At 34.3% G+C, this 27,942-nt stretch overlaps 1 protein-coding gene across 2 annotated transcripts in view; it reads left to right on the top strand.

The window, feature by feature from the left end:
- LOC110994298 (myosin-I heavy chain) overlaps nucleotides 1-27,942 on the top strand; it is a 75,096-nt gene that overhangs the window by 42,371 nt on the left and 4,783 nt on the right. Inside the window, exons 4-37 of one of the 2 annotated variants that reach the window (XM_022260849.2) lie at nucleotides 6,007-6,131; nucleotides 6,644-6,706; nucleotides 7,422-7,511; nucleotides 7,884-8,043; nucleotides 8,624-8,814; nucleotides 9,110-9,328; nucleotides 10,038-10,202; nucleotides 10,773-11,015; nucleotides 11,196-11,321; nucleotides 11,451-11,711; nucleotides 11,967-12,100; nucleotides 12,434-12,640; nucleotides 13,159-13,300; nucleotides 13,900-14,132; nucleotides 14,740-14,971; nucleotides 15,432-15,639; nucleotides 15,764-15,919; nucleotides 16,763-16,925; nucleotides 17,640-17,784; nucleotides 18,520-18,667; nucleotides 18,994-19,148; nucleotides 19,590-19,718; nucleotides 20,510-20,788; nucleotides 21,287-21,522; nucleotides 22,044-22,182; nucleotides 22,742-22,918; nucleotides 23,366-23,513; nucleotides 24,082-24,253; nucleotides 24,532-24,768; nucleotides 25,058-25,226; nucleotides 25,697-25,882; nucleotides 26,157-26,342; nucleotides 26,951-27,158; nucleotides 27,504-27,636. In XM_022260849.2, coding sequence (XP_022116541.2) covers nucleotides 6,012-6,131; nucleotides 6,644-6,706; nucleotides 7,422-7,511; nucleotides 7,884-8,043; nucleotides 8,624-8,814; nucleotides 9,110-9,328; nucleotides 10,038-10,202; nucleotides 10,773-11,015; nucleotides 11,196-11,321; nucleotides 11,451-11,711; nucleotides 11,967-12,100; nucleotides 12,434-12,640; nucleotides 13,159-13,300; nucleotides 13,900-14,132; nucleotides 14,740-14,971; nucleotides 15,432-15,639; nucleotides 15,764-15,919; nucleotides 16,763-16,925; nucleotides 17,640-17,784; nucleotides 18,520-18,667; nucleotides 18,994-19,148; nucleotides 19,590-19,718; nucleotides 20,510-20,788; nucleotides 21,287-21,522; nucleotides 22,044-22,182; nucleotides 22,742-22,918; nucleotides 23,366-23,513; nucleotides 24,082-24,253; nucleotides 24,532-24,768; nucleotides 25,058-25,226; nucleotides 25,697-25,882; nucleotides 26,157-26,342; nucleotides 26,951-27,158; nucleotides 27,504-27,636 — 5,960 coding nt within the window. In that variant the 5' untranslated portion in view covers nucleotides 6,007-6,011. The remainder of the gene's footprint in view (nucleotides 1-6,006; nucleotides 6,132-6,643; nucleotides 6,707-7,421; nucleotides 7,512-7,883; nucleotides 8,044-8,623; nucleotides 8,815-9,109; nucleotides 9,329-10,037; nucleotides 10,203-10,772; nucleotides 11,016-11,195; nucleotides 11,322-11,450; nucleotides 11,712-11,966; nucleotides 12,101-12,433; nucleotides 12,641-13,158; nucleotides 13,301-13,899; nucleotides 14,133-14,739; nucleotides 14,972-15,431; nucleotides 15,640-15,763; nucleotides 15,920-16,762; nucleotides 16,926-17,639; nucleotides 17,785-18,519; nucleotides 18,668-18,993; nucleotides 19,149-19,589; nucleotides 19,719-20,509; nucleotides 20,789-21,286; nucleotides 21,523-22,043; nucleotides 22,183-22,741; nucleotides 22,919-23,365; nucleotides 23,514-24,081; nucleotides 24,254-24,531; nucleotides 24,769-25,057; nucleotides 25,227-25,696; nucleotides 25,883-26,156; nucleotides 26,343-26,950; nucleotides 27,159-27,503; nucleotides 27,637-27,942) is intronic. The other variant, XM_045630027.1, reaches the window with a different exon arrangement.

The raw sequence follows: 27,942 nt of genomic DNA, 5'->3' as shown, positions 1-27,942 counted from the left end.
ACAATGTGTAATATAGACCAATGAAATAAAAAATCAAAGGGGGGGGGGCTTTCTCTTGCGTGGTCTTTCTTTCTTTTGATTTTCCCCCTAATTGTTCTTACATAATACTTGGAAGGCCCCTCATACTGTTTTTATTCGCGGATATTGTGACTCAATAATATTGGAATACGAATACCTTCATTATAGTCGATAAATGAATTTGTCTATGCTACTAAAGATCAGGTTCAGTATATAAAAGTGATTGCCCAGTGGTTGCCTGGAAGAGATCGCTCGAAAGCGATAAGGCTGTTCAATTTTTATATTGTAATGTAACAAAGTGTTAATAAATAAAGTAAAAGATATACGACAGAATGTATACAAGTTATACTGTTCGTTCATGGAAAAATGTTGTACTAATTAGAATTTACATAAGATAAAGTTAAACTACTTAGACGCTTTGAAGTTCTCGAGTTCCCTCACACAAATCAGTTTTACGAAGTTAAATTACAAATAGCTCCCGTCTTCGTGGAAATTACTGAAACCCACGCATTATGGAGCATTAAATTACACGTACTAGGTATATTAGCTTACCCTGCAAAAGCTGTTTTGCCATAATACTAGTTTTTAATGATGAGGATTGGTGACCTGCATACTATACACAAAAAATAAAAAAGACGAGTTTGCTAACAAGTTGTGACGTGAGAAAAGATTAAAGTTGATTATAACCGGCTATTATGGCGGTGATTCGTGAGTCTTAAGGTAAAAAAGCCGTGTCTTAAATATAAAAACATACCTTTTTCCTTCATATGAAAATTACTTGCCGAGATGATGGCTCTGTGGACGTGCGTCACAGGCTTCAGTTATCTTATGATCTTGGTACAGTCGAAGCTCGTCTACCCACGCCCAACCCTTATTTATAGACTAATAAACCGATACATTCTGTTTATTGAAGCAATATAACAAGAAAGATATTCGCTCATTCAAGGCGGCTAGAAATTCGGGCGGTCCCGACTCTGTGGATAGACGGCCCCTTTCTATACTATATTTTTCTATAACAGGGGGCAAACGGACAGAAGGCTCTCTTAATTAATGCCAGTGCGTTCCCGGCATATTTATACTTGCTAGATTTCTTGAAGGATGCTAAATCGACTTGGTTCGGAAATACCTAATTGGGCAGCTGGTTCAATACTGGTGGTGCGGAACAAAAAATGCCTTTAAATCACGGTTGAGGAACGAGATGATACAGATGGTATTTCGTATTCTGCTTTAACGTTCGATGATGAAACTTAGCCTGTTATTTTTTTTTATAGAACAGGGGGCAAAGGGGCAGAAGGCTCAACTGATGTTAAGTGATACCGCCGCCCATGGACACTCGATGCTAGATGGCTCGCGAGTCTGTATCTATGCTGGCCAGCCTGTAGTGCAAATTACTATGTTTAGATATACATTATAAGTATAACGTTAAGGTGCAAATCTGTTGGCTATTTTAAATTAGGATCACTTATTTTACGTAAGTGTAAAATATAGTAGTTTTACAGAACCTGTTTTAATAAAGTAAGATCTGCTAAATTATGCATAAAAATATTCATAGTTCTTGCGTTAGGGTAAAATAATAAAAGAAGAAATAATTGTATCTATATTATATGACTTAAATAGATGGCGCCACGTTTATTTTAATCCTGTTACACGTAATAACGGTTAACGTACGCTTCAATTACCACATTGTGTCCTTTTCTGTCAAGTATTCTTTTTAAAATACGTACAAATACGCTATCAATTAGGCCGCTCTTTCTTAGAACACATATTAATATAAGAACACATTAATATTTTAGCTTTATTTACAATAATGATGAAATATAATATTTGCTCAAACTTATATTTCGACAAAATTGTTAAGTAAACAGCGAGATCAAGAGCAAATTATCAATATTAAATTTCGTCGAAATCTTTCTAAAGTACTCCAACCTAATAACCTTTGAAAAATAATGTAGGCGTTTCGTCTAGCCTACTGTTTTTTACAATAATACTAAATTGTATTAAAATATCGTTGTGCCAATTGATATGTAGAGCGATTTGGAATTTTTATTTAAAATTTGAATACTATGTTCATTCAGTTAATTAAGCTATACCTATATAAATAAGCTTATTAAGTCTGTGTTAAATTACACTCATTCGTTTCTTCAAAAATGTCGTTATCAGTTTGGCCGTTAAATGAGATTTTGCTTGATAATATTTAAGTATTAAGTTCATTACAAGTACAGTTATATTACTAAGAATTTCTCGAAAAGCCGGAAAATAACTGATCCATTTTTGATTTCACAGAACATAGGGTTTTTTTATACACGTGTTGCTATAATATACATATACATATAATACGTACGTAAATAATGTCGGCGTAAATAATGAGTCTGTTAGTTACTTTTAAAGTAATAATTATAATATTATTAATACATTAATAATTTTCGCACCACCACTTTGTGGAACCAGCTGCCCACCGAAGTATTTCCGAACCAATTCAATTTAGGGTCCTTCAAGAAAAGAGCGTACAAATTCTTAAAAGGCCGGCAATGCACTCGAGCCCTCTAGCATCGAGAGTGTCCATGGGCGGCGGTATCACTTAACATCAGGTGAGCCTCCTGCCCCCTGTTCTATAAAAAAAAACATTCGAAAGCATTTATGGAACTGCATAAACGTACTTTTTGTCGCTTTTCTTTAAATTGAAATGTCTGATTGATTTCTTAATGTTTATCTATTTTTAAACCTAGGTTTTGATTTGTTTACATTATGTATAGCCTTATACGGAAATTCTCATTGACAATTCTAACAATAGTTCTTGCTTTCCTCGGAAATGCGTCGTTACTTTTTATCTCCTTGCGTATTTCTTTGCACATTATTATTATCATTAGCACACATATGTAAACAGTGTGAATATATATTGTATAGAAATGGAGGATCTTAAACATGATCGTCTATTGGGACTTTTACCTTCGTAATAATTAATTATGCAACGAAGTTTCACTTCCGATATACATATGTTATTTGTATGCACGCACTTTTTTAATTATTATATTATGACGACAAGTATTGTCCAAAATTTGAACCACCAAATATTAATTTAAACGACAAACATAATAAGATTAGGGGAGTCGCCATTTCCCACCCCTGTACATGAAAATGATTTGTTGGTAAACGCGCCTGTAGGCATATATTTTTAATAGTTAATTATCATACAACTAGCAGACTCGGCCAAGCGTTGCTGTGGCTAAGGTTTTTGTTATATTACATAGTAGTAAATTAATCAAGGGAAACCGTAGGAGAACTTATGTGAAACGTTGGTACCACGACACGGACCTAAACTAAACTACCTTTAACTCAGCGCCATCTGTTAGAATTGTATCAAATAATAAACAAATGTTAATGTTATCGTAATTTTAGTAAGGATGCCTATTTTTTTTGAAAATGAAATATAGCCTATGTCACTCAGGAATGATGTAGCTTTCCAACAGTGAAAGAATTTTTCAAATCTGCCAAGTAGTTTCGGAGCCTATTCAATTCATACAAACAAACAAACAAAAAATCAAACCTTTCCTCTTTATAATATTAGTATAGATATGTTTTTTGAAACACACAGTAGTGACAGTACCTATCTGCTGCGTTACCACAGACTAGAAAAAGGTTTCGCTACTCTGCACATATTGCTGGAAGAAAAGGAAACGTTTTCTTAAAAGTGTATTTTCCATAGATATTAATATAGAGGTAAGTAGTAACTGTATATGCAATTTGTGTCTCGTACGTTATCCTAAAAGGGAATCTCAAGTGCGTGCCAAGAATCATTATGTCAAAACAGGTTGTTTATTAACTATTGGCTAGACGAGGAAAAAATACTGCCGTATGATATGCGGATGTAGGAAATATGCTTAGTTTCATTATGGTCTTTCTTTTATGGCTGTCGAGTTTTTACCGTAATGTAGATTGATGGTGTCTTTGTGTGAGGTTTCACAATAACGTATTAAAAATAAGCTTCCTTTGATTTGCTTTGATAGTAGGCCGTTTGTAATCTTAATAACACAATAAATTTCACCTATAAATAAAATGTTAAATCTGGATAGTGTGCTACCACTTTTTTGTCTTGCCTGAGAGCCGGAGACAAGACTTAGGGCGAACTAATAGGAAGAAAGGATGGTGTTGGAACAGTTCCTTCACCCTAAAGTGATAATCTTTGACCAGTCTTAGACCTGTGTTCTTTAGCTGCCGGAATAACTTTGTTAGCGCGTTTCAAGGTATAACATTACTAGACATAAAGTAATACAATGATATTAGTATAGTACAATTTATTAAAATAATTAAATAAAATTCAAAATAATTGTCCATAATAATTAAATCGTTAAATTTGACGAAAGTTAAATACACTGAAATCAATGTGACACTTCAGATGGAATTTGGGAAACTAATCCATCGATTCAGATCAAAAATTAAACTGCAATGCTTGATTTTGATTAACTAACGATACAAGTATTAGTTATTGTTCAAGTAATAAAATTGAAATACATATAGTTTTGATGTATCAATATTATGATGCCGAATGCAGTGACGTATTTATCCGCAAGTTGGCGAGTGACATTTCCGTTCGATAACTTACTGAGAGTGGAGCGTCCTGCCTCAAGGACTATTATATTGTCAACGCCGAGGAATTGTGACGTACTTATGTTATTGAGAATGTTTGTTTTTTTGTGTAATGCTATTGTAGATTTACTATTGCCATATATTGTACTCATTCAAGAGCCAACTGTACATAAATATTTATGTTGGTGCTTATAAATTATACATAAGAATATGTAGTTGCAACATATTTAAGATATACCTTAATCATACATACATCTACTTAACACCGATTAATATTTTAGATTTACAATTAAAATATACTTTGTATTTAAGACGTGTCTACAGGATTACTGTTGGGTCCAGTAGTATGATATATATATATAGGTCTGGCCGGTACATGGGGTACATCTATACTAGTATCATGAAGAAGAAAGATTGTTCGAGTAAAATACATATGTTTGTAATGAAATAACTCCATTACTTAGATATTCAAAAAAAACCTTTCGCCATTAGAATACTGCATATAGACCGATAGGCCGCTAGAATATCAATATTTTATTTGTTTATTTTTAACAAGAATAGACACATTTTAATGACGGTGAAACACAAATTGGTCACAATTTCTCGTTACACCGAAGCATCGACATTTGGAAAAGATTGTTAAAAAGTAAAAAAAATGTATTAGTAATAAACATAAGTAGCTTACGGAGGACATAACACAATTTAATTTCATAAACGAAATTGGGTTATGTATATAAATATTCGAAGATTCTTATATCTTATTAAAAAGACAGGGTAAACTTTTTCAAGTCTAAATTACGTCAATCGTCCTTTCGGGTCAAGTATTTGCTCGGAGCAACACTGCCTTTGACGCTTAAGAAACGTGGAATTTCGGTAGAAAATAAAAATATTATTTTGATACAGGGCGTATAATTAATATATACCTTATAATTGTTTTTTTTTTAAATCTCGCTCTTGGCCATTAGGGCCTTTATAGTTTTTCTCGGGCTGTTTTGGCGATCGTAAAACGGCCGTCTCTTAATAATAATATATTGTATATATTAATTAATATAAGGTAATTGGATCATCCGGATCCGTTAGAACGTGTTGGGACCTCCTACGGGCCATTTTGTCGGGAAGGGGTAGTAATTGATTTCCTTTCACCAATAGGGTTGGGATGATGCTTAACTTTGTCGCAGTGGCGTGTGGGCACCAACTTCATCCATTCAGCTATGGTAGGTCCAGTTCGTTGTGGTGTTTCTCCACATGGAAATGAGCACTGCGCCTGCGCCTTGAATAAGGGAGGGGGTTTAATCCACTAGGCCAATACTCAATACTCTTTATTTTATAGTTTCTTTGGTGCACATGAATTTCTATAATACTCCCATACAAAATATCCCATCTAACCTTATGTTTTGGTTTCAGCCATCATGGAAGATCAAGACAAGGATGAGGGGCCTGGCGTGCCCGACATGACGATGATGCCGCTCATCACAGAAGACGCCATAAATGAGAACCTCAAGCGGCGTTATAAACACGACCTTATATATGTATCCTTTGAAATTTTTAATCTTAATCTATACAGATTTTTATAGAGTATTTTTAGTAAAAATAGAGTTTTAATAAGTAATGTTTTGAGCTAATTTTTCGTTAAGAAAACATTAAAAAGAAAATTTATTTGAATAGTAATAGGTAATTTATATGGTATATTTTACACACATTATATATCTCAGTAATATAACTGTGAAAAAGTATGAGAAATAAATATTATAGGTATAAATTACTTTATTCAAAAGGATTGTCTGTCCTGTAGCGTTCTTAAAAATCTCAAAATCTTCGTATCCATATTACCTAATATACTTGTAATTTTCTTGTTCTGTTTTACCAGTGAACATGTATATTAAAAGAAACTTTCTTTTCATACCACATTTCAACTAGACGTAACACGACCAAACAAAACATCTCCGTGTGTCAACGGCAGCCTTTTGCCCTAGTTTTCTCGAGATTCTTATCCTGAAAATTTCCTGCGATTTTCTTCTTATTTTCCTTAATACTAGTACAGACATATACAGGTTCAATACTTGTGGCAGTCAACCCGTACAAGGAGCTGGGATGTTATAATTTCGTAAGTATGAATCATCTTTGCTTCGATAACTAAGAAACATTGTCAAGTATTTACCAACTCTGGTAATTGTTTGAAATTACACGGAAGACATATTACAACTTTAATTAGCGTTTGTGTCTATAAATCAAAATAAAATACCTACCTAACGTATATAAGATTGGTAATATGTATTAACAACGGAACAAAATATTCAACTAAAAATTATTTTCCTTAGGTTTATTGACGTGTCAAAAATGCACTGCAAGCAAAAGCTTAAAACGAATGCTACAATGAGATAGAAGTGCAAAAAACCCATGGTTCGCGCCAAGGTTATTGTTGCTAAGTGGACAAAGCTCTATGAAAGCGTGAAACTGTGCTTTTTATTCCTATTGTTAGGACACTGGTGACTAAAACAACTTGTTTAAATTTTTCGCATCCGTTGATGTTTCGAGTCACATCTGTGTTTATTCTGTTGACCTCATTGTTGCTTATAACAATTTTGAGAGACCGAAGGTTGCTTTTGTATGTACCAAATATTGCAGACATTCAACTTAGGATATCTCATTAATGTTAATATAAAAAAGTACCATAAGGTTCATCGGTACTCTGAAATAAAATCTTTTGATTCGGTTGTATTTCGAAAGAGAACATTTTAATGAACAACTTATATTTGAAAAAATCGTTTGAATTTGAAAAAAAATCTTTAGTATTATAATGAATGTCTGTCTTATTACAGGAAGATATGCAAAATTACCGTGGCAAAGCATTTGGTGCTCTTTCTCCACATGTCTTCGCGTTGGCCGAATCAGCGTACAGCTCCTTACAGGTAACAAAATAGCAACTCTCGTTTTTATGTCGGCTAAATCGTGACCCACCTAAATCGTGTTACATTGCCATTGCCATTTCATTCTAAATGCGAATGTAATATGCTGTCTCTATACATACTTCACAAAGCTTTTGTCATTTACTTAAAGTATTATTTTAAGTCGATTATCGGGTAGGTACTATTACTATATTATTAAACAAGTATATACATATATTATTTAATAGTAATAAAATATAAATAAATGAAAACACGTATAAAAACTAAAAAGATTCGCCATATTTATTGTCAGTGACCTGAGTGGAATATGCTTTAGCTATTTGAGTATTAGTCGGAAGTTTATGTCTTAAGTCTCAAATTAATTATGAATTTTAGAATGGCGAGAAAAATCAATCAGTTGTAATATCGGGAGAAAGTGGTGCCGGGAAAACGGAGACAACCAAACTAATTCTTCAGTACCTCTGCGCGGCTGGTGGACAGGCTTCGTGGGCTGAACAGCAGATCCTCGAAGCCAACACTGTATTAGAAGCATTCGGTATGTATAGACAACTTATGTTAGAGACTTTGTTGTATTAAACTAGTATTTTAGAATTACATAAGTTTCTGGATAGACAAGAAATTCAGTCGTGCTCCTGGACTATTACTGAAAGTGTATTTAGGTCAGTATTTACTCTTAGAAACTAATAACTAAAACAAGCCTGTGCAAATTTAGTAGATGGCTAACTACTTTATATTCGGCATTAAATTATTATCATTGAGACATATATGTATAGTATGAAAAAATCTATATTTAGAATAGGATACACATTCCTTATCAATATAGTCTTCTACGTCTCGCACTATATACATATTGACAATTGTTATAAAAAAATTATCTAAGTTATCAACTTATTAACTGTCTATAAAATTTTATAAATCCCCCGATACGACTCCAATAGTGCAATAGTGATATTGACCTAGTCCCTAGATAATTCCCATTTAAAAATAATTTAACGAATCAGTTGCTATCGGGTGATATGGTAACATGAATATGAAAAGATTCCCACAAGACTTGAATTATTTTTAAGGCGATTTACAATTATAATCAAAAAAATTTGTCATCTTTATCCGTACAGGAAACGCCAAGACAGTGCGAAATGATAATTCATCGCGTTTCGGCAAGTTTGTTGAAGTTCGACTCGACCATCGTGGAGGTATAAGAGGCGCAGTATTAAGAGATTTTCTTCTCGAACGAGCGAGGATCACTGGCCCAGCGCCGAGAGAAACCAACTATCATGTCTTCTATCAGTTGGTAGAGGGCGCAAGAGTACGTTATTTGCATTTGACAGATGATATTGAAAGATGCAATTGTTAATATATAATTTAAGATTGCAAGAAGCGTTTTGTACATAACAAAAATGTAAAGAGTCATAATAGTCCTATTCTCAGAAATATAATGATAATACTATATTCTATTAGCAAAGAATATATATGTTTTTAACTTTAATTTTTCACTCATTAAGGTACATATATAAAAATCTAACTTAAAACGTATCCAACATTGAAGCGAGTGTTTTGATATTGATCTAGAATTTACTAATACGTTAAAATTTTATTTTCAGCATAATGCAGAACTCAAGAACATCCTTCGCCTCCGAGATGGTGTCACCTTCAAGTACCTTCGACCTGAAGATGAAGAAGCCAGAAGCCGTGGTGGGGAACAGGGCAAGTTGGAGGCATTACAACTGGCTCTAACAGTGCTCCAAGTACCTCCACACATGTGCGAAGGCTTATTCAAAGTATTGGCTGCGGTGTTATGGCTGGGAAATATACAGTTTCAGGTACAAACAATAAAAATTGTAAAGAAGTTATTAAGAATTCATTTTTCTTCAAAGGTTTCACTAATATTATAAAAATAATTTGGTTTAAACACATAAAACAATGAGTCTTCCCAAAAGTTTTCTACCAATTTTGTTTCATAAACTTTAGATAAATCAAATTAATTTATGTATCAAAAAGGGAATAAAATGGTCTCAAGGAAAAGTTTTTAATGATCACAAAGCTGTGACCCATCTTCGTGGATGGCAATCATAACTGACACAGTTTTCGTAATGGTTCTAAGGGTGCCTCCACATCTAGCGAGCCCTTTGCAAGCTGTGCGCGTGCTGTCACGGCAATGGTTTGGTGCACCTTTTTAGCGCAACTCATCCAAGGCTCGTCTAGATCTACGCGCACTAATTTTTTTTTAATTGTCATCAGAATTATATCAAAATTTACTACTCACAGATGGTTAGTTTCGAGATTCCTAATAAAAAATCCTAAAATGGCAACGCGAGCCGAAAGCGCGCCGCACTTAGTTTGCGAGCGAAATGCACGCGCGAAGCTTGCCGACGGTTCGCAAGCTGCACATTCGCGGCATATTCCCCAAATGTGGATGCACCCTTATATATACCTAATTTTAAGTGAAATATCAAAAATTGTTTGCTTGCCTTACCTAACAGGTAGACAAAGATTCGATAACTTAGGAAGTAAATCAATTAAATTTTCCAGGATATAGATGGTGAACGTACCACACTGGCCCCAGAAGACGCTGAAGCCGTAGATGCAGTAGCTAATTTATTAGGATTGGCTCCGCCCACTGCGCAACGAGTACTATTGGAGAGACAGATCAACGTGCGAGGAAATGTCACAGATATTCCGTTTAGATTGCCCGAGGTGAATTGTTAATTAAACATATACTACGCTATCAAAAATAATGTTACATATCTAAATAAATAAATTATAAAAAATAATTTGGTTGAACTTAACGTTTAAAAAAAATGTAAGCTTAATTTTTTTTATGATTTATTTAAAAAAAACTATTTAAAACTAAATTAAACTAAACCAATAAAAAATATATGTGGCTAGCATACTTGAAGCCGTTTTTAAACTTTTTCATAATTCCTGATACGTTATAAAAGGGTAGTAACTAATATTAGAAGTTTAAAAAATATAACTTAAAATTTGTTTGATTTTATATTTATTCATTGTTAATTATAATAATATTACTATGTCTGTGTATGTAAATTTGTTTGTTAAATTAAAGATAGAAGTGGTAATTTATATTTCTAAAAGCTTCACGACTAAAAATGGTAAATCCATACAGATATAAAAAAATATACCAACACAAACTCTAATCTTGGGTTCGTAAGGGCCTCTCTGTCCCCAATACTTCATTGAAATCTCTTTAGGTAAAACATGATAATTAGGAAATTTAGAATAACAATTTAGTTTAAACCATTACAGGCAAGAGAAAACCGTCACGCTATGGCCCGTGCTTTATACTCGCGAACATTTGCCTGGCTCGTCCGCCATGTCAACAGCTGTTCTGCACCTGGAAGAGAGGCGAGACGTGCTTTAGGAGTTCTAGATATTTTCGGCTTTGAGAACTTCGCATCTAATTCTCTTGAACAGCTATGCATCAACTATGCGAATGAGAAACTGCATATGTTCTTCAACAATTATGTGTTCGCGTTGGAGCAAGAAATTGTAAGTATAAGGTGTACTTAGATATGAAAGATTAGTAGGGTGATTTAAAGGTCGTTTGAAACTGTTAGTTATGATTATTCTGACGTAAAAATATCGATTCAAAAAAGTCACTAACAATGACAAATATGTAACTTGCATTTTGTATATATAACTTGTATTAAATATTGCTCACTATTACAGTACCGTCAGGAAGGTATAATATACAACCAAATACCATTCACGGACAATGCTGCCTGTCTAGAGTTGCTCGAGAAACCACCAAGAAGTCTGCTCAAACTGCTCAGCGAGCAATGCCATATGCCCAAGGTAATTGTTACCAAGCAAATTCCTAAATTTGCATCTTATGTATGCGATAAAATTTATTTTTTTTCTTTTGAACTTACAATTAGATAAGAGATCGTCTTAGCGATCGTATTATGTATGTAATATTTCCAGGGCTCCGATAGCGCTTACCTAACAAACATCCAAAGTGAATTCGGCGAACATCAGACGTTCGTGAAAGGATCGCGTAGAAAATGGGAAGAGGAATTCGGCGTACAACATTACGCGGGCACGGTTACGTACAGCGTACACGGGTTCGTTGATAAGAATCGAGATACCCAACAAGACGCGTTCATAGACCATCTCAGTCGATCCGCTAATCCATTTGTACGAGAATTGGCGGATTATGTACAGGATTTAGCACCGCCCGGACAGGTAAATTGCGATTTTTCTCATTCTAAAATTTTGATCAATTTTGTCAAACCACTTAAATTTAACAGTATAAGTAATAATTAACACTGGATTTTTTTATTGAAAACTTAAGCAGCGCTCCGTGGGCGTATTTGGAACTAAACAAAGAAACAACTATATAAATTATCTACGCATTTCATGTATCAAGAATATATGCAAAAAAAATTGGGCGATGTATACGGAGAGTATACATGGAGTGAAAGCTAAAATATTTTTCAGGACGTTTCTCTATCGAGTCCCGGTTCAACAAGTACAACACAACGAGGCACTTCTAAAGGACGACCAACTGTTGTCGACACGTTTAGAGCGCAATTGCAGTCTTTAGTCGACATGTTACAGGTTACTGATGTTTGGTAAGTTACCTGTTATAATGATTACTTAGTTTGGAAATTAACTCGATTATACAAATTATAAAAAAAAAGTTTATATCTTTAATAGACCAATTATCTTTAATAGACAAGTACAAACAACGCACCTAAAAATGTATTACAGCCGGAGTTTGAACGCACGAACTCCGGTTTTTAAAAAAAATCTCAAAATGTCTTCTCAATTATCTTTTTATTTTTTTAATATACATTTAAACTATTATAGAAATACTATATACATCTACCATTATAAATTTGAAACGATATTGTTACAACCATGTTTAAATGCCTATACATACTATTATGAAAAACTATTTCTAGGTACGTCCGTTGTATAAAGCCAAACGAGAACAAAGTGGCTGGTAAATTCAATGAAAAACTTGTGTTAGAACAACTCAGATATTTGGGCATGAACGAGATAGTACGGATCAGAAGAGACGGGTATCCGGTTCACTTACCAGCACCGCTGTTCCGAGCTCGGTACAGATGTCTCCTACCCCATCCGAGGCCCTTAGAACCGGATATAACGTGAGTTAAATTTATGTCAAAAAGTGTTTATGTAAAAAATAAATAAATATTTTTTTTGACCACAACACGGGCGTGAATAAGAAGTCCCTATTATCGCACTACCTAACACTAACGGCCGCTTTCTATAATCAATCCGAATCCAATTTGACTACTAGATATATATATTACAATACATCATTCATAAAATACCTTTCAATAACCGATCGATGGATCGTTTTTGTAATATAGCTTTGAAATCAGATCGAATTTGACATTTATCAAGCTAAATTTACAAAAATCTGGATTGGAAATAATTTAGATTATAGATCGAATATAGAAAACGGCCGTAAGTTTGTAGACCAAATATCATGCCTTGTTTATTTTCAATTTTGTATTTAATTTAAGGAAATTGTTATCAAGTAGTTAATTTTGTTTTTAGTATGTATGTATTGTCGATGCTTTGGTTATGCAAGTCTGAAAAAAACATTCATATCTATATCAAAGTATTGAGTCTATAATAGAAATGGATATTATTTCAGAGACATTATGTCACTCGTAAATGCACCAAAGGACGATTGGCAAATTGGTCATACAAAAATATTCATGAGGAGTTCAGTACACGCACCTCTTGAAGCTAAAAGGACGGCCTTGCTACAGTCATCGGCTTTACTCATTCAAAAGGTATAATGTTCTTAATACATTAAATAAAATATATTAATTTAATTATAATAAAATAATAAATATTACTTTTACAACTCAGAATTTATTTTGATGTAAAATTTAATATTCAATATTACACTAAATCTATGCGTTTAATATAAGTAATCAAGTCTTCAAGAACTAATACAGTTCACGCAAATAGCAGATTTCAAAGGGATTGTCATATTGAAATACAGATTCTCGATCGAGTATAGGATGCATAACGTACTCGGTTCATTAAACTTTAATTGTAGTTACAAAGACCCCTGTATCTACAATTGAAGTTTAATGAACCTCTTTGATTTCAATACACAATCCTAGTTTCTTTAATAGCTTTTAAACATACTAAGAAAAATGTTTAATTTAAAATCTTCCATAATTTATATTATTTTTCTATTAATACTCTTATATCTAGTGATTTGCCATGACCATCAAAGCAAGACTATAGATAGCATTACAATTAATCTGTATTATAAAATATACTTTAATACATACACATAACAATCCTATTACAAATTCTACTTGCTACTTGTGGCTATGGGCTCTTTATCATTTGTTAATCAAATTTCAACTCTGTGCAGTGGTTCAAAGGTTCGATATCGCGTCGTCAATATCTTCAATGGCGGAAGGCGGCAATCGTACTTCAAGCCGCGTGGCGAGGCTGGTACGAAAGAACTGTCTTTTTGCGACTTCGAAGAGCTGCTCTTACACTGCAGAGGCATCTGAGAGGAGCCTTTGCGAGAGAAGTGGCTGCTGCTTTGAGGGAAATGAAGAGAGTCAATCAGGAGATCAAATTAAGGGAAGAGAGGAATAGGTATGTGCAATCTGTATGTAATCTTTGTGAGTGCAGTGGAAATTAGAATTAATGAAAAAAGGGCGTGCGTACAAAGTACACATTTCAGAATTAATTTTTACTAATGTTACAGCCCCAATAGATGATCATGACCACTATATGACTTCGTCATGTATTTGTATATCTATATTAACACAGTTTACATGCTAATGATAATAGAAATAAATAATCTCGCTACTCTTGCTCCATGGCTACTTGCATCATGCTACGTTCGCCCTTTCTCACTCCCTCTCAATCGGTTTCCATCGCACTCTCCCTTTTTCGCCGAAAACGCTGCACATATTCGTGACGCATATATTATAATTATTGCGTTTCATCCATAAAAAAATACTCTCATGCACCTAAAGGAGTTTCATTTCAAAAATTTTAATATACTTTTACGACATACACCTTTAAAATAAACAGCACAATTATAATATGTGTTTCGTTATAATGTAACTGCCGTCTCTCTTATCAATTAAACAAATAATAAAATATGTGCCTTTATTCAGACAAGATACAATTTTTACTTAAGGTAGAATAAATAAGTAAATTTTATTTATTCTACTTCTGTTCTTTCCACGTCCAGCCTTGCAGAAAAAGCAGACCAAGAGCGCGCTGAGTTGGAAAGTATGGCGGAGAACCTGCGCGGTATAAACTGTTCCACTCGTGCAGAATCCGTTAATTTAGACAATCTCTTCGATTTCTTGGCGGATGTCCCTGCCCAAAGGGGCGCACCAGATGGACAACCAGCTCATCAACCCACCATCAATGAGATTGGGGACTCGATTGAACGGCTGGCTGATGATTTGAATCAGGAGGTAAGAAATTTATTAAGAAAAATTTAGAAATAAAATATGGTGGTAATTATAAAGCTATTTATTATCCGTGATAATTTTTTTTATCTGTAGATATTAGTACGTTAGCGAGTCACGTTCGTACGTAACGTTGCGCATTGTATTATTATAGATTAATATATTATATTTTCAACATAATCACATTATTAGCTAAATTAGTAAAATGTTGTGATTACAACATACAAAGTAATAATAAAAATTTGTAAAAAAAAATGAAAACAAATTTAGAAAGTTTCACGCAGTTAACGTTATACGTATACGTAGTAGAAAAAAGTGTTTTAATAAGATTTTATGTGCGTTTTGCACGTACATTCATATATATTATAAAGAATAAAACCATTAAAAAATGAATTTTGGTAATTTTTTCATTTGAAAAAGTAGCTCATTTATTTGTTGTTTAAAACAATCATATTATAATTTTCAGTTGGAACACGTCCTAGCAGAAGAGATGAGTGAACTAACCAAACACCCAGACCAACGGAAGCCTGATGGTGCACCATCTGAAGCCCTTCCCCCGCCACCACCACCCCCTAATTCACTAGCCTTACACTCTATACTACACCCGGCGACACCTGTCTCTATTAATGGTATTGTCAATGGGTCACCTGTGAATATGACGACTTCCATGAACGGTAAGGAGGTTTTTATTTATTTCAGAAATACACACATTATCTTTTAATACAGTTGCTGAAAAAAGTGGCGTATTGCAGGGACAGCGTATATATCTTGATAATGATTTTTTATAAACTGTGTTAGGTCGCATACCGAACGGCGATGCGATGTCATCGTCTCTCATTCTCCCACCACCTCCGGTATCAGAGCCATTGGTGGAAGGCTCTCCTGCCTTCCCGTCACCACCACAATGCTCTTTACCAGAACCGGCGGGACCACCGCCGCCGCCCCCTATCAAAGGTGTGGCATATGCATGCACGGTTTTTCGTTTGGCATGAAACCCGCATTTGTAGACACGTGTTAGCGTATACAGACGCGATAGGTATAGGTCGATTGATCGAAGCATTTTAGTATCATGCACTTTTTCTAGAGTTCGTTTGGTAAAGATTTTTTCTGAAATTAGTGATTATTTTTACCTTATCTGTAATAGCACTAAATGACTTTTTTTACATATTTATTGCTGGTTGCAACAACTTTAAAATGATCGTCTTGTTGCATCTAGCAAACAAATGTGAAGGTAGACGTGGCTGTCTTCCTTCACATTTGTTTATGTACCAGCACGTTTTTATTACAGCTCGTATACACAGTATATATATTCTCGTTTTATAAAGTTATTATATAATTTATCGTTGTTCAAGTTCACTTAGAAAGTTCTAGTCAACTTGTTGTTGCGTGTGGCCTCCCCCCATCCCACCATTTTGCAAATAATTTATGTTATTGAAAATATTTTACAACCTTAACGATTGTATAGTAGTTTGATTGACTTTATTGAAGTTATGTTTATTTTGGCGCCCTAGAGAAAAATGATGAGAATAAATTTTTAGGATAAGCACGCACACCGTCTCTAAAAACCTACACCCTGAAATTAGCTTTAGTCAACACTTTAGTTGTTTCTATTGTTAGTGAAGTTTTTCTACAAACGTAGAATAAGACGAAAGATATCTTGGTACGCCAAAGAAGTATAACTTCTAACGCGTGTACATAAGTTTTTTTGTGTTTTTAGCATGTTCTTGAAGCATATGTTATTATACATATAAATGGAAAAGTTTGACGGAAATATTAATTTAAAAGTAACTTTTTTAGATACCACACCACCAGAACTGACAAATGGCATCGTTCCGAACGGAAAGCTAGCTGTTATCAAAGATAAAGAACCTATATACGAATCTGTTATACCGAGACCGAATGACACGGAACCCGTCATATTACCGCCACCACCACCGATTTATCCGCCAGAAAATAATGGGTAAGTTCTTTAGATAAACAATAGGCTTACAGATAAGTTCTTTCTGACTTTATAGGACAGGATATTATATTTCTGAAATAAAAAAAATACCAATTTTTGACGTGACAAAGTCTTATAACTCGTGAGCCGGCTGCACCCACAAAATGCGGCGTTACCTCGCTCTGAAACGTTCCATTTAAGGATTGAAGTACAAGCGAGACTGCGGAACGAGCGCCAAAGAGGCTCAATCCATTTACCTCCTTCTATATAATCCATACAATATATCTATCAAACAGATAAAAAAAAATTCAACCATTCCATCAGTATTTTCTTATCGTCAGTAAACCGACTATAATAATAGACAATAATAGACAACCGATTTTTATACACGATATAATCACGTGACTATCAAGAGCATGGTAGTAGTCGTTTAAAACATTCAAAATTGTTTAATTTATACCATATCGTAATTAAATTGTTAAATATTTTTCTTAATAAAAATTACTTGTATGTTAATTGTAAAAACTTATATGTTAAAAATTCGTGTATTGTGTGAAATATGTATGTGTGCGTTTGTGTGTGTGAATGTTCTGTAAGTCGATATATATTTAAATTATTTACAATCAGCAGTTAGTTTTCATTTTTTATCTACTAACACTTAAACGTATAGCTTAGTATATATTTATTTTCCTTTTGTACCTATATAAACTATGCATGGACTATTATTTCATTCAGCTTACCAAACAAAACGCCCGATATGGAACCGGAAGCGCCATTACCGCCATTACCTAGTAACGTGACGTCACCGGAACAAGTGGAGACACCTTCTGCGGCAATGGAATGTATAAGTCCACCTCCCACGACTAATGGCGATGTTAGTGTGAGTAAAATAAATTGTTTACTTTGTTTCTTAATTGCCCGTCATCTAAGACTGATAAAATATAAGTTATACATATATAATTAAACTTTGATGAAAACTAAATCGCAGTTGGCTATTTCAGTCGTTTAATAGAAAAGAAAAAAAAATAATCAGCCTTTTTTGTGTAACGGAGCAAACGGCGACGTTAGTAAAAACCACCGCCCATGAACACGTTTAAGGCCAGAGAGCTCACGAGTGCGTAACTGGTCTTTTTTTTAAATATTTTTATCTTTAAACTTTAAAACTACTTTACATTTTTGTTTCGCTTAACGCAGCAACGAAGTGAACTGTGTGGTAAAGTTATGGGCCGTAACAATTTCGATTACATGTAAATGCAACAATACACACACACACACACACACAAAAATATTTCATGTCAAAAATGTCATAGAGACTTTGCTTTACGGCGCCATGTACTATAACTAACTAGTTACTTATTTTATATACAGACAATATTTCCCGGTAGAATGCGATAGCGACCCCGGAGCCTCTGTAACGCGGCTTTGTAGGTATTTGTCGAGGTGTTTTAGTGGGTATTGTTCACCCAGTCTCTGAATAGCAGAGATTTTGGTGTGGGTCGAGTCCCACATACCCCTGCAACTTCCTAGGGCAGGGGATGCGCAAATGCATTTCCACCTCGAATAAAAAAAATAAAAAAAAATACAGACAATATTAATTTCAAACATTATATTTTAGAATACCGAAAGAAGCGCTCGTAGAAAAGAACGAGTGGAACGTAGGTTACATCAACTGGAAGCACCAGTCAGTACTGATGCACCCGCAGATACTGACTTGACTGAATTTGCCAAACTATACTTCAACGACCATCCGCGATCACCTGAAGGTAAAATTCGTAGGAATTGCCATTTTCGTAATACTGCCGATTTCTAGTTGAGTTTTAACGCAAACTTTGAGTCCCATAATGTCAAAATCAATCAAAAAACAATGTGCTGTTGGCAAGCTTTTTATCAATAAATAATTTTTTGCTAGAAGGAAGTTTAAACGACTTTAATTTATCTCAACCATTCACAAACGTGCCTTAAGTGAATCTTACAAATGTAACCAAACACGAATAGAAATAATTTGGTTTTTACTCAAAAGAATAAAATATATCGTAATGATAGTACGTAACACTGTTTTACATAATGTATGTATTTCAAACGATTTTAGGTACAATAATGGCAACATTAACACGTAAAAGCAAGTCAATGGAGCTGCTGACCAAAGAGGAAATGATAACATACCACAAAGGCAATAATATACCAACATCGCATATACAACTTCATGATCCAGATAGTGTGACAGCTGCGGTTAACATTTTTAGAGTACGTATCACCTATCAATTTTAATTTTGACAATTGACTTTTCTTTAAAGGCTCAACCAAACTTCGACACCATATTTTGTTAAGGGCCTGTTTCACAATGTATGGATAAAGTAACAAATAGCTATGCAACACATAAATTATTCGAAAGATAAAAGTTCCGAATAAGATACTTCGCGTTTCATGATGAATAGGGCTATCTGACAGTCGTAAAACGCAAAAATACTGTTTATCCTACCAATAAGTAATAAATAGCTTATTTGGAACTTATCCGGACATTGTGAAACAGACCCTAATAGTTCAGAAAACTTCTCTCTGAAAATAATAAAATTCTAATAAACGATACATAAGTATCGTAAAATGTCTAAGCTACTGAAAAAATTATAAACCAAAGTGAGGCAAATCAAATCTATATCAAAATTTAATGATTTTTTAAATTTTTAGGATCTCTGCCGTTACATGAGAGGTGAGCTTACATCTGAGAAAGAAACACAAGTAATTCAATCTATCATCTCCAAAGGCTTAGAACGCGAAGAACTCCGAGACGAAATACTAGTGCAGTGTGTTCGGCAGGTGAGTTTTTATAACACGCAGAAAGTATGTATGTATGTAACTATATTTACTTTCCTGTATGTATTCAATTTAGTTGAAATTAGAAATTCACTAAATATAATGGCACTTTTAACAGATGACGGATATAAAGAAAAACACTTTTTTAACGGACTGAAGTTATGTATTATTGTAAACTTATAATTGTTTAAACATAATTTTAAATTATTATTGTATTAAAAATACATACCAAAAATAAATTAATATTATTCTTTAAATGTGTGAAAGTTATGTTAATAAAAGATATTTCATAAACGTCTTGAAATTTAATTTAAACGTAGCATTGCTCCGTTTTAACTTCGGCACTCAATTCGGGTTGGGTTTATAATTCAATACCTTGAATTTGATTATACAGGCCTTGATGAGAGGTTTTCGAAAACCTCCGTGAGATTTGGAGTAATTTATGCTGCTTGAGTTGTAATTTAAACTAATTTTTTTTTTTTGTTTTCTCGTGAATGTGCGTGATTTTATTTGAATTTTTTTTAAACTTGGTGAATTTTGCTTGGTAAACGACCCGCTTATGTGGATGACTTTGAGGACGATGGGCCCGGTTAATGTTAGTTATTATATGTATGTTTTGTTTTTTTTTTATTGAAATAACTGTTTCTGGTACTTGAAATTGATTGGGAGTGATAAGTATACCCTCCCCCGACCTCAAAATCGAGGTGTTGAATTGTAAATCCTAACCATCAATTCATTACAGCGTAAACACCAATGTATGTAAATATAAATTAATTACTATTTTTATTATCTAGATTACCGAATGTCCAGTAGAGGAATGGGCTGAACGCGTATGGCTCATACTTTGCTTGTGTGCGGTTGCCTGGCAACCAAGTCGTGGACTAGCGCGATACTACTGCGCCTGGCTTCGTTTGCGCGCGAAACCCGTGTTGGGCTCGCCCGGAGCTGGATCTATGACGTCAGTGGGATCTGTGACGTCAAGCGCACGCGCATCTCATTGTGCGCAGTGGTGTTTGGATAATTGTAGAGGAGCAGCGCCGAGGCAACTCCCGCCTAGCACAGTCGAAATTGCTGTAAGTATATTTAAAATTTGGGTACGCTTCTATACTTCTATTCTTCCAACAGAGGTAGGTTTAAACACAAAATAATTGTATGTCTGATTATTATTTTAAACTGTTTGACCGTAAGTTTTTACTTATATGCAAATCTTTATTTAATTTAATGTTTAAAGAGCTGTTTTCTCATTACAAAAAAAAATTTACATGAGAAGCTTAATATTAATATGTATATGAGCGAGATACAAGTCGCCATTAGCGGTCTCAATTTTAGTCAACTGTGTTCATTCTAACATGCATCTTTACTGCCTTTTTGAATTTGTCAAACACACCAATATTAATGTATTTACAATATTATTAAACTAACAATTTGTTATCATTAATCAAGAATTTCATGGTGACCCTACTTTTAAAAAAAAAAGTTTAATATGTTTTTTTTTTAAACTATATTAAGTCAATATATGTATCATATATAATTTTTGTCTTGCATTCGCTAATATACAATCCATTTCCCAGGCAATGCGCCGTCTCGGCACAATAGTCTGCCGATTCTTCTTCCTCGATGGCAGAACTAAGGCCATCGACGTTCATCCTGCTGATACGGCAGCAGCAGCCGCCGCTAGACTGGCCGATAAGCTGGGATTGCCGCCGCAGGCCCGCGCCGGTTGGGCCGTATACCAGCAACGGGCTAGTACTGAAGAGCACGTTAGAGCCACACAGTATCTGTATGACGTCATTGCTGCTTGGGAAATGTAAGTGAATTCATTAGCGATCTTTATAGAACTAAAAAGGAAAAACATCGTAAATACCGGTACATAAAAACAATAATTTTAATTGAGCTACGACTGTTAGAATATACCCGACTTAAAAAAAGATCTTTTACTTATGACTAAGATTATCACAATAACACACATGAGTCGGTTCAACTGGTAACACTTTACTTTTGAAGTCGGTTAAAAAAGATGTAATGTTTGTCACTTTTAAGTTAGGATTATAAATTTTTTAATGTGAATTCAAAAATGTAAATATCTAAAAAAATTATCTTATTATCCATCTGCAATCAGCCTCTTGGCTTTTATCAGATTAAATGAGAAATGATGGCAATATTTTTAATTCCCTTAATTCGTAAATGTCTTAAATGTAGTTCTATAATTAACAACTGTTATTTTTTTGCAAAGTTTCCGATATCACTCAAACTAATATATTATATATTATATTTTTTAGTTTAGTACAAAATCCTAATTATAAAACCTATTTCATTCGTACTTATCAGGCAACAGGGACCTGGCGGTGGATCAGCTGATAATCGGTTCGTGTTTAAAAGACGTCTATTTCGAGGTGGGCGTGAACTTCCACATGACCCGGTAGAGGTCGCTTTGCTGTATGCCCAAGCTGTACATAGCGTTGTCAAGGTAGACTATATTATTAAGGAATTAAAGTCTTCATGGTTTCAATAAAGGTTTCATGAACTCACACATTAAAATCGGTTTTTGTTTAGTTTTTTTTTATATTTGTATGATCTCTTCAAGGTTGCCTATAATTGCTTGTCATATTAAATAAACATTTTGTGTAAAAAAAGTATGCCAAGCGTTGGCAAGCTTTTATCAATAAAAATATAAAAAAACATAATTACGTAGAACATACTCTATATATCTAGTCCTCATAGATTGAGTATACGTATAAAAATTGTTTGAGTTTGTATGAAAAAAGTTTTTATGTTAAAAAAAAGAAAACATATGTAATGAAATGAAGTCTGAAAATATATTGGCATAAAATGACCATCTGTATAAAAATACCCAAAAACAATATATAGATGCGCAATGACTGGCGTTTTGATTTTATTTAATATATGTGTCCTTATGACGAAGGCTCATCTATTGTTAACTCATACCGCCCATTCATAGACACTCTCAATACCATAAGGCGGAGGCCGGAATTTTACCATTAAATCGACGTATTATAATATTTCAGATGGACGAATTCCCAGTGTCAGAAAAAGTGGCGTTACAATTAGCGGGTTTACAAGCACAAGTGTCGTTAGGCGAACCTGCCGCTAGTCCCCCTCCACCTCACACCCGCGCCTATTATTCGCATCCCGAACAATTTCTTCCACCGCGAATCGCCAAGACCAGGCCGGCACATCAGTGGGTAAGTGTTAAAACCATTATACAGGGTGTCCCAAAAGTCGACGTCAAGTCGAAATTTTCTCATAGGTGTAATTGGCACAGGGTTTAGGATCATAGGTTACATAAAGCACCATTCGGGATGACGTAAGAGGAAAAAAATTGGCAAAAAGAAAAATATTTGTAACAACAGGAATGAAAAAACTGTCACATGGTGTACATTTTCTGGAATAAAAGGAAAATTTCCATAACTTCAAAAATACATGACTTATTTTTTTTTTAATTTTTCTGATAACTGGTGTGGCATTACCTATGAGAAAGTTTCGTCTTGACGTCGACTTTTGGGACACCCTGTATATTCGAATATGTATCTGTATCAATTAAACCAAAACGGGACCTGTAGCAAATTAAATCCTCTCAAGTATAGAGTAAACAAAACCGTTACAAATATTATTTTATTATTTATTAACAGGCAACAATATTAGCCCAAGCTCACAGACAATATGGCGCGGGTAGAGCTGAGCTGACGGCAAAAGCTCTTTATCTCTCTTGTGTCATGCAGTACCCATTGTACGGAGTGACTTTGTTCCCCGTCACCTATAAAGGATATTGGGCACACGGTAAGTTAAACCTTTTTTATGAAATATTCTGAGTAAAGTATTATAGGTACGAATTTCACTTATTTTTAAAATACCTGCGGCATTTTTTATTTTGGGTTTGTGGTTTGTCTAACCAACTTGCTATCAGATTTATAAATCTTTATTATTTTATTGGTCCCAGCCCCATCCGTTGTGGGCTTACAGGAGATTAGAAAATTCACACACGTTCACCAATTGCCAGTTCTTCTCTTCCGTTCTACGCCCTTGATTTGAGAACTGGCAGTAAATGTAAAATTAGAAGCATTTAAATACATTTAATTTCTTTATTTTGACGTTTATAAGTGTACATTATGTTACCAACATGAATAAATGATTTTTGATTTGATTTGATTTGAGCTAAATGTACTTTGTACCTACACATTACACAATTTTAAGTTTATCAAAATTAGTTTCGGTTTAGGAATAGTCAGACTTCAACTAAAACCAGTCATACGAATCATACAAATAACATTAATAGCGACACTCATACTTGTCTTACAAACGAAACAAGAAACAAATAGTTGGATTTCATACAAAGTTCTCTTTACAGGTCCAAATGTGTTACTCGGAGTGGGGTCAGAAGGGGTGGTTTTAGTCCGACCGGCTGATAAAGTGGTTTTAGCGGAATACCCATATTCAAACATCGCAGCGATACTCATGGACCCTGTGGATAACGGACTAACCCTCAGTCTGACGCATCATGGACAGCATGACGGTCTTCGGTAAGTGATGTCAATTATAGAAATGTTAATTTAATTTATACTGAATTTTTTTTATATATTAAATTACATTATTTTAAGTTATATGATATCCAATATCTGAAAACTTATGACAAGAAAACGGCTGGTGGAAAGTTCCAACTACGTTTAATTAGTTACCATGGTTACGATGTTACAAATAGAAAACTCTGTTACCATGGTAACAAATGCCGTACGAGCTCGCCACATTTATATCAACCAAAGATCATTTTATTCAAAGAAAATTTTCTTTTACTCCCAAGGTGTATAGTCCTCGAATGTGGCCAAAAACAAGAAGCGGCGTGGCTCATGGCAGCGTATAGCCCCACCCTCAGTAATAGCCTGTCAGAAGAACCACCGAGGCGTGCGGCCCCAGTAAGCGAGCGTACACGTCTTGCGGGCGCATTACGATCAGCGCGTCGTGCCCTTATCGATGGCGGGCTTTTGAGGCGACCACCGGATCTGTCCGCTGGTGGCTTCTTGAGAAATACGCTAAGAAGGTATGTAAATAAATAATATAAAATAATATCAACTTAATTTCTATATTTTAAGTACTTTAGTACTTATGATTTAAAATTAATTTAACACAATGGTCAGCGATTTAAAAAAACAACAGTATTGTATTTGAATATATATCAGGACGAATATTTTGTATATAGAATATAAAGAATGATACTTAAAAAAAGGACCTCACATAGCTTACAAAGTTTAACATATAAATAAATAGTACTAATTGAACTTGTAAATCCTTGTAAAACTACAGAGTTAACTTTTATTTGGCATTTCCAGACTAAGTAAGCACCGATTAGAACGAGTTAGACTCGATATATCAGCGGAGTCTCAAGGCGAAAGCTACAAAAGCTTCCCAGCGGCATATTGGTGTTGGGCCCGTACATTGCCTCATTCGCTCACTAAACTCAATGAAGCTGAGGAAGTTGCTGCTATGCAGATCTTCAAGGTATTTTGATATAAGATCATATTTTTTGCGAAACTATCTTTGTTCCACAGGGTTTTCTTGTAATGGAAAAAAATTGCAAATAAATATACAGAACTATAAACATATATAAAAACAATATTATCTTTTTAATAAAACAATTTTAAAGATTGTTGATTACTTATTTATGTTATTCGAAACCATATATTAGGTATGAAAATTTATCTCTTCTGCCTCATAATTAGCTTTGATATAAGCTATATATAATTACAGATATATTATTTCTCATTAACCCTAAGATTGCTTTTACATTTCTAATATTATTTATAAAAGTTTTAATTTGTATTTCTAGTGCTGCATGTAATTTAGTATTTTTTATATATTTTTTTTATTTTTCCATACTAGGAATGCCTGGACGAAATTGCTTGTTAGCAATAAGTCCAAACAAAGTGTTAATATATATAAAAAAAAACAATTTAATATTTAAATGCCAGGATATAATGAGTCACGCGGGCCTAACCAGCAACGAAGGCAGCAGCAGTAACCTCGCTAGTAACAGTAGCGTCAGCAGCCATGAAAGCGACAGTGACGATAGAGTGGCACTCGCGCAGTCACTGCTGCAACGATGTCTGCAGAAAGACACCCTGCTTTGTGAACTGTACATGCAACTTATAAAACAGGTAATATACGCCTGAACGATTGAACGATGATTTTAAACTTGTGTTTAAAAATAGAGTTTTAATTTGAGAAAAATGTTTTGATTTTTATAATTTTAATTACATATGATTTATTGATATCCTTCATAGACTAGTAGATCTCTGTTGCATTGGCATTACTCTTAATCTAATTACTAAGCCAAACAGAAACTACATACTACGACTAAGCGAGCATTGAATGTCAAAGGTTATAACTTTAAGATTAGATCCATAGATTATAGACATTATTTTTCCATAGACAACAGACCATCCAGATCCCAGTTCCCGTGTATCAGCGCGACACTGGGCATTGCTTTGCGCTGCGGTTGGAGCCGCTTTGCCTCCTGCGAAGCCTCTTCGGAGGCTGTTATTAGCTCATTTAAGATACCGAGCTGCTGCCTTGCATACTGGAGAAGAGGGAAAGTTTGCTAGACGCGCAGAACAGGTTAGAACTGAACTTTAACAATAGTTATTACACATTTATCTTGGGGTTGGCCTGCGACCTATAGATATATCCTTCTGAAAACATATATCCAGATGGAAAGAACGAAATACAATTTTTTAATACCTAGTCTTACCATAAATACTGAAACAAAGAAAATGTTTTTTTTTTTTTATGGCAAATAACATTTATTACTTTTACAGTGTGTTAGTTTAATACATAAAAAAAACAATTTATAATATTAAAAGCTTATTCGAAGCGGTCTCCATTGGCTGCTATACAGCCCTATTAACGTTGAGGCCAAATCAATAGAGATTCGGTTCTCTTTATCAACCCACTCCATTTTAATATCGCAAATACAAGGTATTGGCGCCAAAATGAGAAAATTCAATGAACAATTATATAAAAATGACAGATTCCAAATTCAAATGTAATATTTGGTTTATTTTTAATTGTATCAGTATTTATGGCCAGACTGAGTATTTCAAATTGGTTTAGTACTTTTTTGTTTATACAAATTCTTAATTTTTCTTACTTTTGTGGCATTAAAGGCCTTAATTCTGATTTACTTTTTTCTTAATTTATCACTTAACCACCGATGATATTCGCAGGTGGCATTAAGCATAGCCCAAGTGCCTAGACGTGTAGCAGCACCTTCTAAAGAGGAGTTGCTTTGTGCGGCAGCGCGACGGCCAATGCATGTCCGAGTGTTGTTACTGGATGGAAAACAACACGGCCTTGTATTCGGACCGGCGGCTACGGCTGACCACCTTGTAGCCATGCTGAGAGAGAAAATTGGACTTACTGATACCGCTACTGGTAAGCGACGCTGAATTGTGATAATTGTTTATCATTACCACATTGTTTGAATTTTTAGATTAATTTTGTGAAGAGAAACAATGTTTTTTTCTAAACATTTATGTGCTTTTAATTGCTTGATATTTTAGGAATAGTTGTTCAACATATAAGAAGAGATTAAACACATTTTCAGATACATATAACTTTATCTTCGCAGAACCATAACAGAGCAAATTCTTTGTTCTCAGCCTTTATCAGCACAAGTAGAAAACACAAAAACTTAGTCTTACTTTAGTCTCTTTGGAGTCCATATACCTATATACCTTCCGTTCCCTTTCTTGGTATAAGAAAAAAAATTTCCACCAGGATACGCCTTATACGAGGTATGCGCCAACTCGTCCCCAGCCGGTACGGGCGAGCGTGCATTGGGCGGGGCCGAACGTGTTGGAGACGTACTCGCTCGATGGGAGAAGGCCGGCGCTACTGCGGCCGCTTGCAGGTAATTTCACTTTTAATAAGATTACATGTACGTCTATTTATTTAACTATTCAATAAATAATTTGGTATGAATTATATTAGAATAGAAATACTGACGAGTACTTACTTATTTTAGTTATCCTAACCACCCAAAAATTATATTTCACGCAGTCATAATTTTTAAATAGACGAAATTTATTATTGTTTAGCAATAAATTTGCAACATACCTCTTTCGTGGTGTTTTATAACTATAACTGTCCAAAGGGATAGCAGTAGCAGTAGTGAGGATTTAATTTCCGCTCTTAGACGGTCATTTAGTCCGGCTAA

The sequence above is a fragment of the Pieris rapae genome, chromosome 11 (assembly GCF_905147795.1).
Source record: "Pieris rapae chromosome 11, ilPieRapa1.1, whole genome shotgun sequence".
NCBI classification, from domain to species: Eukaryota; Metazoa; Arthropoda; class Insecta; order Lepidoptera; family Pieridae; genus Pieris; species Pieris rapae.
The sequence above is the reverse complement of the archived record's forward strand: the minus strand, read 5'-3'. Positions and strand labels throughout refer to the sequence as shown.